Consider the following 14,092-nt stretch of genomic DNA (forward strand, 5'->3'; position numbering starts at 1 on the left):
TAGATTATAAGCAAAACAGGTCCTTAGAGGCCAAAGCATAAATAAGACATAGAGGATGACTTAGCTCTTGCTTCATGAGGCTCTTGGGAAAATTTCACTTTTGATTTCCCTGGTTTATCACCAGAGAAAGATTTTCAATTCTTGAGGTGAATCCAGAGTCAATCTAGGAACTAAAAGTACTAGGTTCTTTTGGGGTTTTTAAATGCAAAGATGTAAAACACTGAGTTGAATTTAGTAATATAAAATCTAGCAAAGAGAAATATGCTATCTTCTACCAGGTTCCAAAAACCTAGAAACCTAGAAAACCTAGAAAGTTTAAGATGGAGAGGCATGGTTAGATAGCAGGTTATCTGAAAAAAAGATATGGGAGTTAAACAGAATTCAAGTTCAATTTGAGACAGTAGTGTGGGATGACAGACGTAGCAGCCAGAGTAGCTTGGGTTGCATTAAGAGAGGTAGAGCTTCCAGGAATAAAGAATTGATAGTCCCACTGTATTGGGTTCTAGTCAGACCACATGTAGAGTACTGTGTTTCAGTCTGAGTGTCATAATTTGGGAAAATATTGATAAGCTGGAGAGTATCCTGAGAAAGACAGTGAGGATGGTGAAGTATCATGTGATATGAGGATTAATAGAAAGAATTGGGGTTATTTATCCAGGATAAAGGGGAATCTCTGAAGGAGCAATTCTAGTTGTCTTCAAGTCTTTGAAGGGCTGTCATTTGGAAGAGGGATTAGATTTATTTTGTTTGGCTCTGGGAGGTAGAAACCAGAAGCAATTGGGTAGGAGTTGTAAAGAGATGAACATAAACTTGAAGCCGGAATAATTCCAATAGTTAGAGCTGTTTCAAATGAGAATGGACTGGCACAGGGAAGAATGGGGTCCTCCTATTGGAGGTCTTCAAGCAGAGGCTGGAGGAAAACTTGTTCAAGCATATTGCAGTGAGAATTACTTTTTGGGTATTGGTTGTATGGGGTGGTTATTGAGATCGCTTTCAAGTCTAAAATTCTGTGACTGTGTAAAAATGGATGTGATAGAGTCATGTACTTACATGTTTCCTTTTCTTTACAGGATGAATAAGAGATACTTACAGAAAGCAACAAAAGGAAAGCTGCTAATAATAATATTTATTCTCACCTTGTGGGGCAAGCTAGCATCTGGTGCAAACCACCATAAAGGTAAGAAATCGGAGATCCTTTTTTCAGCACCTTGTTGAAGCTGGCTCTGCTTTAAAAAAGTATGACTCTGTCTTGGGTAGTTTTTGTGATTTTCCTGGGTGCAAATTTCTCCTGAGAATGCTCCACAAATAAAGATTCAGAGAGAGTGATTTCTAAGGCGGGCGTGTTATGGAAGGAAATGGTTATTTAATGTTTCCCGGATTGGTGCCATATCAGTTTAGCATGCCGATTCAATCCATAGGAAATTGCAACTCTGACAATTTCACTGCCATTTTCCTTCCTGGGATGGGGCAGTTGAAAAGTTAAGTTGACATGTAATAAAGATGTATCAAGGAGCATATGAGTGCTCTAGAGAAGTTCTTGACTGCAATAGACATCATAAAGAAGCCATCTTTAATAACATCCATTCTGCTATGGCATGCAAATGGTTTGCCTGTCAAAGCTAAGTTTTTGCACAGCCGGTCCTGAATGTCATTGCTTCCTCAATAGAAAGAAGATTCTCGGTTCCTGAGGTATCTGTTTCTACTTCCATTTAGACACTAGTCATAATATGCTTAATGTGCTGCTGCTGGTTTTGCTTTGATAAGCCAAGCAGTGAGAGTTTTCAATCTATAGATACACATTAAACCTAAAAGGTTTTGGGTAGTCAGGAGGATACCTTTTGCTTTTTCATTTCTGGCTAGTAGGATTAATATAGTGAATTAAAAATGGGCTGTTTTTGACTTATTCTCTTCACAATCAAATACTCCTAACGTAAGAAGTCAATTTCCTGTTTTTCTGAAATTTCAGTATAATTTACCATTACTCAGAAGAGTTCTACTTCCCTAATTAGAAAATCTGATATCATTCAACCTCTCTTCATGCCCTACCCCTATAAATGCACCTATTGTCATCTCACAGAGTTTTCCATACCAATAATATCACAGGTTCAGTCCCTATCCCTAACCCTATTGTGTCACTTTTTGGCTTTTGGTTAAGTCATTGTAATAGCTTTACTTTTAAATTCCTTTTTTTAGATAAAAAACAAAGAATTTTTAAAAAATCTTATTGTTTGTCAATTAACAACCATTTATTTTCTCTCCTTACTCCTCTCCAATTGAACAATAAGAACAAAAAATAACCCTTATAGCATATGCATAGTTAAGTGAAGCAAATTCTCTCATTAGCCAAGTTCAAACATGTATGTCTTACTCTGAATCTTGAGGCCACTACCTCTCTGTCAGGAGATGGGTAATACGCTTCATCTTCAGTCCTGTGGAATCATGGTTTGACCTTGCATCACTCAGGAATTTAGAATTTCTTGAATTCTGGTGCACTAAGCTGATTGTGTGAAATTAATTGCTATTGCATGGAACACTGCGATATATATATATATATATATATATATATATATATATATATATATATATAGAGAGAGAGAGAGAGAGAGAGAGAGAGAGAGAGAGAGAGAGAGAGAGAGAGTAGGAAAGCTTATGATGGAGGGATAGCCATTGACCAAACCTCTGGGCTTCTGCACTATTGAGAACAGATCAAATATCAAGGAAGTGGAAATACTGCCCCAGGAAGTAGGAAGATATACCTCGTTGAGTATATTTGGGCAAAGGCCAAAGGACCTCCTGTCAGGAATGTTTTAGTGAATTCTTGTGAGACATGGTTTGGGCTAAATGTCTGTGGAGGTCTCTTTCAACTGTAGAATTCTATGTTTCTGTAAAATATACCCGTGGATGATTTAGGGGTAAGTTTAAGAAAAAAAAAAACCCTTTTCCTTGCCCAGGGACATCATTAGATTTGCTGATAAGATCTTCCCAATTTTATGGCAACAGACTTTTATTTGACCTTGAGAGTGGCCATCTAGTCAGAACACTGACTCACATGTTGCTGTTCTCCAAGGAGTCAGCACAGCCCACTCTCTGTAGAAGGTACTCTGCCTGACTTAAAAAATTTGTCTGAAGGTTTTTGAATAAAGTTAGTCATCTCACAAGGGAAAGTGTTTACATATTTCTGCCTCATACATCACCAGAAACTGGCTCTTAAAAATGATTTTGGTGTAAATCACTTAAAGCTTTAAAAAAAATTCCTGGAGTAACTTTGCAATCTGTTGGGGCCTAGATCGTGAAATCATGGGACACAGTGATGCAGAGGAGAATAATCTCACGGGGAAGTCATCTAGAATTCATTTGGTAGGCTTGTTTTGTGATTTTTTCCCTGGTTTTTACCCTCACAAAAATTAAGAATCACCTCCCTCTACTTTAAGGTTCCCAATAATCTGTCGTGATTTCTTTCATCTCTTGTTACACATCCCAATGGTTGTTAGATTGAAGCATCCCATTGTTGAATCTAAAATACAAAGTGCTGGAGCCTTTTATAGTCTAAAGTTTAAATTTGGATTTGACTTAAATATGAATTATTTTGGTAAATGGAATGGACTGCTTTTTTTGTCAGTTGGATTTGGATTTTTTATAGTCATTTTCCAGGTACTGCAACATATACTTCATTAAAGCAGACCAAATTCCATTTCAAACATTCAAATATACCATATTTTTACTTATCTAAAGATATCTGATTTATTAAGTTAAAAATAGATGAGAAGCAACCTGTGGTGAATCACTCTAGATCCCAATTTCCTTACCTATAAAATGAGGGGGCTGGTACAATGTAATAAAGTCTTTTCTAGTTATAAAGGCTATGATAAATCCACTGAAAATAGTATATTTCTTATATATAACTTTGATTGCCAGTTTAAGAGTTCTAGTTAGTGGAAAGGGTTTTATGGGCTAGTATTAGTCTGGGGTGTTGCTTTATGAGCACCCCTAGTTCTACATTTTGGGTATCTGGCATTATATTCAGAGAAGAAGAATTTCTTGAACAGTGTATGTCATAGGGAGAGAAGATGATGCATGTCTCTCCTGAGGCTGGATGAAGCAATAGTTAGGGACTAAAATTAAAATATGAAGGAGCAAGGTGTGTGAATTTTATACTCTGCTATCCATTAGTATTCATACAATGTAGGTGCACTGGGAAAGAGGTTGCCTGTCTAGTAGTCCCAAGTGTCCTTTGAGAGACATTGAAACTAAAGAGTGGTACTATGATGCTTGAGGAGACTGTGGAAGGAGGTAGTCACTAGAATGTTGGGGAGAGATTGCCCTGTTGATAACCCCAAGTTCTGTTTTCTTTCAAGGGGCATCAAAGGGTGGCACTGAATATGAAGAAACATAGGACCTTTGTAGAAAAGTCAGACTTGCCAAAGGGAAGGAAGAATTGCATGATTTATGGGTCATTTAGTCCCTTAATATACTTTTTGCATTTGTTTCGGGGTTTCTCTAAGTCTTTTGCATCTTCAAAGTTATCTGAGTGGTTGAATAAAGGCTGTCCAGAACCGGATTAATGCATTTGTTTCTTTGAGTGCATTATAGAGCTGGGGATCCTATTACTTACAATTTTGGAAACATAGACATCAACTATACAGATATCATGTTTTGAGATTTCTAAGAGCAAACGCAAGGGGAAAGTTGTTACCAATTGGAGAATTCTCACATTTAATTCTCACGATACAGGGAGTAACATATTTATGCAGAGGTTTAAGTACACCGTTTTAGCAGCCAGGAACTCTAAGAAGTCCTTTTTACATCAATTTCCCCCACCAAAGTGCTCAAGTTCACTCTGTTTAGATATTGGAAATCACCTTTGAAACATGCCAGTTTAGAGTTCCTAGTTTCCCATCAAATCCTTTCCTAAGCTCCAACCAAACTACATCTTTAGGAGGATAAATACTATAGAGAATTGGTGAAAACTTAGTTTCCCCCTTAAAGTGAAGGATATAAATACAGACTTATTCAAAGATACGCTATAAGGAAACCAGAAAACTAATTTTAATTGGCTAAAGACTAGTGGAAGTTGTCTCATCAAAATCAAATAAATCCATTTTGCATTTTGTAATGTTCTCTATCTCTTGTTGGGTCATGAATTCTTTACTTTTCCATAAATCTGATAAGTAAACTATTCCTTGCTTTCCCAAATTACTTATAGTATCAGCTTCTACTCCTAAATCATGAACCCATTTTGACTTTATTTTGGTATATGGTGTAAGATATTGGTCTATGCCCAGTTTCTGCCCTACCATTTTCCAATTTTCCCAACAGTTTTTGTGAAATAGTGAATTATTAGCCCAGAAGCTGGCCTCTTTGGGTTTATCAAAGAGTAGATTGCTAAACTTGTTGATTTCTCCTACTTGTGTACCAATCCTATTCCACTGATCCACACCCCTGTTTCTTAACCAGTACCAGGCAGTTTTGATGACTGCCGCTCTGTAGTACAGTTTAATATCTGGTATGGCTAGGCCACCTTCTCTAGCATGTCTTTTCATTAATACCCTAGATATTCTAGACCTCTTGTTTTTCCAGATGAATTTTGTTATTATTTTGTCCAGCTCAGTAAAATAATTTTTTGGTAGTTCGATTGGTATGGCACTGAATAGATAGATTAATTTAGGTAAAATTGTCATTTTTATTATATTAGCTCAGCCTAACCATGAGCAACTGATATTTTTCCATTTATTTAGATCCGATTTTATTCGCGTGAAAAGTGTGTCATAGTTATGTTCATATAGGCCCTGGGTTTGTCTTGGCAAATAGACTCCCAAATATTTTATAGTGCCTACAGTAACTTTGAATGGAATTTCTCTTTCTATCACTTGCTGTTGGGCTTTGTCAGTAATGTATAGGAATGCTGAGGATTTCTCATTATTCATTCCATTGGTCATAATTCTTCTCCACAACTTGACTAGTGTATAAATTAATTCAATGCGAAGTTATACATGGTAGTTATATGAGATTCCATGCCATCTTGGGAAGGGAGGGGGGAGGTAGGGGAGAAAATCTGGAACTCAAAATTATGTAGAACCGTGTGTGGTAAACTAAAAATAAATAAATAAATAAATAAATAAATAAATAAAATAAATCAATTAAACCCAATAGAATCCTAGATTTATAAGCAATTTTACCAGGAGAAACAATCCTCAAAGAAAGATACTCTAAAGGAGACTGGTAGTGTTGGTAATGGTCCAGGCTGTCTTAGACTGGATTTCTTCAGTAAATGTTCTTGTCAAAATATAAGGTCAGATGAAACTGAAGAATTCTCTAAGCAGGAAATCATTTAATCATCTATGACTGTTACATTTAACACCTGTTGTTACATCCTATACATGACTTCTTTTGCAGGGGAACAATTAAGCTTGTTCCCATGCTTAAACTCAGTAGCCTATGCATTGTTTTTTATCGAAAGTCCTTCTGTTTGTGACAATTTGATGGATAGAATTAAAGCACACTTACATACACACAGACACACGCACACAGACACATGCACGCACACACACACACTCAAAAACACTCTGAATGATTCTCTTAAAGTTTGTAATTCAGGCTATGGGCCATTAGAGTTAATCAGGTAACAAAGTAATCTTGACTTAATTTCTTATCTCTAGGAAGTCTAATTCTATTCTGGGCATTAAAAAGTTGGGGAAAACTATAAAGTAACCCCATTGTCTATTGTGTGTTTTCATTTATATACCATCTTTAGTGTTATGTGACTCTTTGAGTTATTGAGAAAATATTCTACCACTGTAGGGGCTGGTTCTTTAAAGATGTTTGGCTTCAAGATAGGCAATTCCAAGGAGTATAGCTTATCTCTGTATCTCTGAAGGCAATGAACTGATAATCAAATATACCTTTTATCTTAGAAACCCAAACTTTTGGTGCCTTAATTCTGTTAGATGCTCACTAATGAAGAAATAGTAATGCATACTGATGTGAATGAGGGAAATGCCTTTTATCAATTTCATTTTTCTTTGATCTTTCTCAAGCCTACCTTTCAATAAATGATCATAAACACCGTATTATGGAGGCAATATGGAATTGGGGATAGAGAACTGGGCTTGGAGCCCAAAAGACCTGGGTTCATGTCCCACCTTTGATACATACTGGCAGTGTGACCCTGGGAAAGTCATTTAATATCTCACAGTTTTACATCACTTTCTACGACTCTAAATTAGCGACTCTGAGTCTAAATTAAAGACTGAGTCTCTAAGACTAAGAGAAGTGGCTGACCTACGTTGATAGAGGGATTTTCCTAAACCAATTAAATTGCAGCTCTAGCCTCTGTCCCTGTTATTTAGTATTATTATCATTATTAGAATCCATAGTACTACTACTAGTAACGATGATGATGCCAATAATAATGATGAAGTAATGAGGCCAGTCTTCTATTTCTGACCCAATAATATTTGTTACTTACATTTTAAAAAGTCAACCTTTCAGTGGCTCTGTTTTCCCCAATAAAGCATATCAGTGTCAGACTAAGAAGTAACTATTGCGTCCTCTAATATTTGATTTTTTTTTCTTTTTGTGGATATTTTATCAGTAGCACTAGTGCTTTTGGGAAGGGTCTGTATAATAGGAAGCCATTTAAAACTCATTAAGCATAGTTGTAAAATTCCTATAAAAGTTATTAAAATAAAATCATAAACAAGGTACAATGTTGCATATTAAATGACTGAACAAATTGATAATTTGATAATGAACAATCTACTTTTCCAAAGAATTTAAGTTGAAACGTTAACTGCACCTGTTATCTGTAATGGTGACCAAGTACGAGAGACTATGTCTAACTAGCAATTAAGATATTTGTCTGAAACTAATCTTATTGTTATAGCAGACATTTTCATTGATCACATATTTATAAATAGTAGGGTGTTTGGGTTTTGTTTTTGAAAGCCAGTACTTGGAAAAGAAAATCGATTTACTTAGTCACGCTAGGAACAATCTTCTCTTATGAAGGTATTATAATGATTCACTAGAGAATCATAGGCTCTCCATTTCCCCGCTCATTTCTGAAATGTCTTTGTATGTGTAAATATGTATCTGTTGCTATGTGAGCAATGCGATGGAGCTAGGAGAGAAAGCTCTGAAAGAAGGAAAAAGACAATCTTACTATGACACATTTGTTAGCAATCATTAGTCATCATCATATGGGAAGTCTGTTCCTCCTCATCCTCTTCTTTGAAGTTACATAGAATCATTGAATTTGGGAGGTAGATGGGTCCTTTAAGGGAATCATTGGTTCATAGCCTTAGCACTGTAAGGGACCATAGAAATTCATCTATTCCAACCCTCTCATTTGACAAATGATGAAAATGAGAGCCAGTAGGTCAGTCACTAAACAGTACTGAATATTTATTATGTGGCAGGCAGCATGCTAAACGCTGGAGATACAAAGAAAGGTAAAAGAAAGTCCCTGCCCTCAAGGAGCTCACAGTCTAACGGGGAAGTGATTTGCACAAACGTATCATCTGTCACTGTCAGAACTAGAACCTGGATTAGAATACTCTGGCTCCCAGGATAAATATTGCGACAAATCTGATGTATATATAGAATTGCTCCACCCTGCTCTGATTGTTAAAAATTTGCAACAAGGTTGAAAAAGAAAACTAAACAACACATAAAGGGAAAAGTCAAAACAATAACTTGGAATTTTTGTACCTGGGAGAAGCAAAACAAAGGATGCCTTTAATTCAGTTGAGGTGGAGTTATGACAGGGGCAACTAAGCTGGGACTGCCATAATTTATTTCATAATGCCATACAGTTGTGTATATATACATATATTTCATGTAAACATTTGCACATATATTTATATTTCCATATCTCTATATGGATATCTCTATATTAATTAACTACATAGATCTAGGTATGCCTCTATTAATAGAAAGATATCTATCTATGGATAGGCATGTTTACTATTTAGAGTTGTTGCAACTGCAAATGTCATCCTAACTTTATGAATGAATTTCTTGCTAGAAAATGTATAAGTGCATACACAAGTTAGTAAATTGCCTACTGGCCAATCTTATTAATGTTAGATACTCCAATATATTAGGTATGAAAGATTAATTAGCACTAAATAATTAATAATAATATATTATTAAGATTAACTTGTTAATTGAACCTATAGCATGCTTTAGAATCTAGAAACTAGCAGAGGAGAGTTGAGTTAAATCAGAAATTTAGACTGTGAGCAAAGTGAATGCACCTTTCTTCTTTGTTTTGCCCTGAGGCCTCTTATAAGCTCATAGCAACCCGTGGGAGCAATGAATCGCTAAGCTTTGTGAAAGTTTCTCAGAGTCCAGTTAAGGCCATAAGAATAAGCCCTTATTTCTATGAGATCAGACCCAGTAGACTTGCCAAATTACTATAGGGTAAGTTAGACTTACTCCCTCTTTTACCCTCTCAGCCAATTTCAATACTGCAAGGTCCCAAAACATGTCATACATTTTTTACCTCTTCCTCTATGCCACATCTATTTACTCCACAGCAGCCTTTGAGCTTTAACTGCCTCCCCCTCTCCAGAGCTTAGATATATTCATATATACATATATACACAAATACACATACGTGTATATATGTATATAAAATATATGTGTACATACACACACATGCAACATGCTTATTTATTTCCTCAACTCTATTAATAGTTAGTTGTTCTGCCCTTGATTCAGAGAGGTGTTCATACTTTATAAGGGCATAGACACTCTCTACAATTTTTAATACTTTGGTGATCACCTTCTGGGATTTCTGGGACTGCATCCACTGAGGTGGGGAAAGCAATCTCCTCCTTTACCTGTAGATCTTGGATTGGAAAATAACAAACAATACCTTGCTTCCCTACCAATCACTGCCTTGGTGAGTAAAAAAGAAAAAAAATTGGTGACTTTTCACACATACACACACATCAGGGATGGGACCTTTTCCAAATAAAAAGAGGAAGCTAGGAAGCCATATTTGTTTGTTGCAAGTCACCACAAATTGATTTTATTCAGACTTAAAGATATGAAGCATCCCCTGTTTCCTGTCCTCCTGAGGCCTCAGTCAGTGGTAAAAAATACCCTTCGATAAATCTCATTTGTATGTGTTAGCTTACGTATAAGCTCTCTTTTTTCCTTTCTGAATATGAACATTATAACAAAATCATTTATAGAGATATTTGCCACCAACTTAGGAATTAAAATGCGTAGCAGAACTCCATTTCTTCTCATTCTAAGAAAAAATAATCTTGCAGATGGAAAAAAAAGCAGCAATTTGAGGGTGAACTCTAGAATACCTTGTAGTTTTTTGCTGGGATGATGAGAAATGAGTGGGATGGCAAAGGAAGAATTTACCTGGAGTATGCTCCAAGTAAGTGGGAGGGTAGGCACAGTCTCTGATAGTTTCCTATATGAATGAATTGTTCTTGCAACTGAGCTCAGATGCAGTTGTCTATAACTAGTGAAGCACTCTCTGTGCCCTATCAGTGTCCTCCAAATTTTAGTGACTAGCGACTGAATCCCAGTCCCTGTATCCTAATCTTAGTTGATATAGACTTGTCACTTTTTTTCTTCCTTCCTTCCTTCCTTCCTTCCTTCCTTCCTTCCTTCCTTCCTTCCTTCCTTCTTTCCTTCCTTCCTTCCTTCCTTCCTTCCTTCCTTCCTTCCTTCCTTCCTTCCTTTCTTTCTTTCCTTCCTTTTTTCTTTCTTTCTTTCCTTCTTTCTTTCTTTCTTTTTTTCTTTCTTTCTTTCTTTCTTTCTTTCTTTCTTTCCTTTCTTTCTTTTCTTCCTTCCTTCCTTCCTTCCTTCCCTTCTTCCTTCCTTCCTTCCTTCCATTCTTTCTTCCTTTCTTTCTTCATATTGATCAGGCAAGTTTATCCTTTGTAGCATAATTGTATATCAATTTCCAGCTCCACGACTGTTTTGTCTGGTGTCAGATACATTACTCATGTAGTCAAGTCCATTGTATATTCAATTGTAAAATGAATACCTAGCTCTTGAGGCTAGAGAACATAGGAGAATGTGATAATCCAGTGTCACTGAGTCCTGTGGCAGAGACTGCTGTTGGTTACATGTGTGCATTGCTGCCATTAGGTCAATATATGTGTGATTCATTTTATAGAATTTGTTTTTCTGAAAAAAAAGTTTCAAATTATTGTTGTTATTATTTCTAATAGTAATAGCATTGGAATTGGAATCAGAGGACTTGGGTTTAATTTCAGGTACCTGTGTGATTTTGGGGTAAGATTTAACCTTGCTGGGCCTCAGTTTCTTCATCTGTAAAATGAAATGGTTGAACTAAATGATGTCTAAGATCCTATCCATCTCTAATCTATGATCCTAATTAAACTTTTAGAGGAACAGGCAAACCTTTTCTTTGAAGGAACACTGTGGTGATTTTTTTTTGGTAAGGCCAAGAATCCTTTTGCAATAATAGAAGCTAATGTTTATATAGCACTTAGTATAGGCACTGTGGTAAACATTTTGCAGTTAATATCTCATTCGATTCTCACAACAATCCTGGGAGGTAGGTGCTGTTATTATCCCCATTTTACAGTTGAGAAAATGGAGGCAAACAGAGATTAAGTGACCTGCCCACAGTCACACAGCTTGTAAAGATTCGAGGTTGGATTTGAACTCAGGTCTTCCTAACTCCACGCCCAGTGCTCTATCCATGCCCAATGCTCTATCCACTGTGCCACCTAGCTGTTAACTATTTTGCCAATGGTTTTTAATTATTAGATTTACTTAAATCAACTTGAAAATCTCAATGACAGGGTGTGTGTGTGTGTGTGTGTGTGTGTGTGTGTGTGTGTGCACGCACCTGCCTGCGAAGGCCTGTGTGTGTGTAATAGTTGTAGATGCAGGTGATCCCTATCCTCCCACTCCCTATTTGTAAACAAGAAATCACCACTTTCAGGCACCTGAGACAATGAACTTTGGCCACAGTATGCTTAAAAAGACCCCTCAGGTCTAGGCCTTGCTGTTAGCTGTGAGGGGTTCCTTTGGGTATCAGAACTGAGAATTGTGTAAGTGTCTTGATGACTGGTTCTACCATTCCTAATGGCAGCCCATAAATCAATAAAAAAGCATTTATCAATTAATTACTATGTGCCAGCCATTGTACCAAGTGCTGGGGATACATAGATAAAAATGAATCAGTTTTTTTCTTCGATGAGCTATCATTCTGTGGTGGATGGGCATATCATATGGGTAAAAGGTAAATTTTTTGAGTGAAAAGCTCTTATAGCTAGGAAGATCAGGGAAGGTTTGGTGTAAAAGATGGTTTTTGAAGGAAATAAGAGGTTGAGGGGAGAAGGAAGCTCAGTCTAGGTATGCGGGCTAAACAGTGCAAATATGCAGAAAAGCAAGATGGTATATCCTATGTGAGAAACTCAAAGATGGTCAGGGAAGAGTGAGGGAAGGGGAGCAATTCTATTAAAAAAAAGGTTGGAAAGGTAGATTGAAGCCAGGACATAAAGGGCTTTAAAAGCCCTACAGAGGAATTATATTAGATTCTAGTAGCAGTAGGTGTAGGACACTATTTTCTGGCTCAAGAGAGGCATGTCCTACAGAGGCAGCTAGGCAACACAGGGGATTGCTAGACCTGAAGTTGGCAAGATGAGTTCAAGTATGGCCTTAGACATTGACCAGTTGTGTGACCCTAGGCAAGTCACTTAACCTCTGTCTGCCTTTGTTTCCTCAACTGTAAAATGTAGATAATAATAGCAACTACCTCCCAGGGTTGTTGTGAGACTCAAATGAGATAATATTTGTAAAGTGTTTTGTAAACCTCAAAGCACTAATGTAATTGTTATTATTATTATTATTAAGAGTGAATAATAATTAGTACCAGTAGTATGTGTCTCCAGGAAAGCAGATTTCCTTTTGAGACATCTGCTTATCTTTATGTTTGTGCTCTTGGAGGGATTTGGGGATTTGGAGTTGGGTTCTAAGTTAGTCCAATTACTGGGGGGATGGAGGCTGACAAAAAAATGGACTGATATTAGCCTTTCTCTAGGTTCAATCCCTTATTATTTGGGTGTGGCGGGCCCATTTATATTCAGCCCAGGGCTCCCACACATACCCCAACAAATATTCACCAGATTGTTATTTGTCCTCTATTTCAAAGAAGACCAATGACACTACAGGGTGGTGTCTTGACTCAGGGGTGAAGCGGATTTAAGTGAAGCAGAGTTACACAGAGTCACCAGCCTCACTCTCTTCTAGAGTCATTGAAGTCTTTTGAAGTCCAATGGCAAAATAAAAATCAGAATGACAGGGATGCAGTGGATGACCTTGGCATCTTTGGTGTCTGATCAAACTCTAAGTACTCCACAAGGCCTGCTTCAGTCACCTTCACTGGAGGCCATTGGAATAAATTGTTTTCATCTGTCCTTTTTGTGCCTTCATGTGCTTGGGGAAGACATCCCCCTAACTCACTGATGGGTGTAAGGCCTATCAGTATTCCTCAACCTGGGGGCAGTTAGGTGGCTCAGTTGAGCCTGGACTCAAGAAGACTTGAGTTCAAATCTGACCTCAGACACTTACTAGCTATATGATCCTGGACAACTCACTTAACCTTGTTTGCTTTAATCCACTGGAGAAGGAAGTGGCCCACTTCAGTATCTTTGCCAAGAACACGCCATGGACAGTTATGGTCCATGGGGTCATGAAGAGTTGGACGTGACTGAACAACAACAACAACATCCTGATTAGGCCACTAGATAGATCAACAAAATGGAAAGAGCATAAGAGAAAGATAAGTAAGCTTCTCCATCTAGTCCAGAACTATAAAAAAGAAAGCCGGAAATCAACACAGGCTGGTGGGGAGCTTACCAAGGGGGAAGCCTGTACATATTCCATCTAGTAAATGGGTCCAAAGCCTGTGAATTGTGGGAGGGAGTGTGGTGATAATATGATTAAAGATCTTTTCCAACCATTCAATAGGCTTCAGGCGGGGTCAGTTAAAGGAGGCCTGATTAGAGGCAGGCCTACACCTTTGTGATGCCAATCAGTGATTAAAGATCTTTCTCACACCCTTTTGCTAAGTATATGCTAAGCC

At 37.3% G+C, this 14,092-nt stretch overlaps 1 protein-coding gene across 1 annotated transcript in view; it reads left to right on the forward strand.

Annotated features, from left to right (window-relative positions):
• Nucleotides 1-1,071: 1,071 nt before the first annotated feature.
• Nucleotides 1,072-14,092, forward strand: part of TAFA2 (TAFA chemokine like family member 2) — a 139,507-nt gene continuing 126,486 nt past the window's right edge. The window contains exon 1 of the mRNA XM_036758350.1: nt 1,072-1,177. Coding sequence (XP_036614245.1) covers nt 1,072-1,177 — 106 coding nt within the window. The remainder of the gene's footprint in view (nt 1,178-14,092) is intronic.

Source organism: Trichosurus vulpecula, chromosome 5, assembly GCF_011100635.1.
Source record: "Trichosurus vulpecula isolate mTriVul1 chromosome 5, mTriVul1.pri, whole genome shotgun sequence".
In the NCBI taxonomy this organism is placed as follows: Eukaryota; Metazoa; Chordata; class Mammalia; order Diprotodontia; family Phalangeridae; genus Trichosurus; species Trichosurus vulpecula.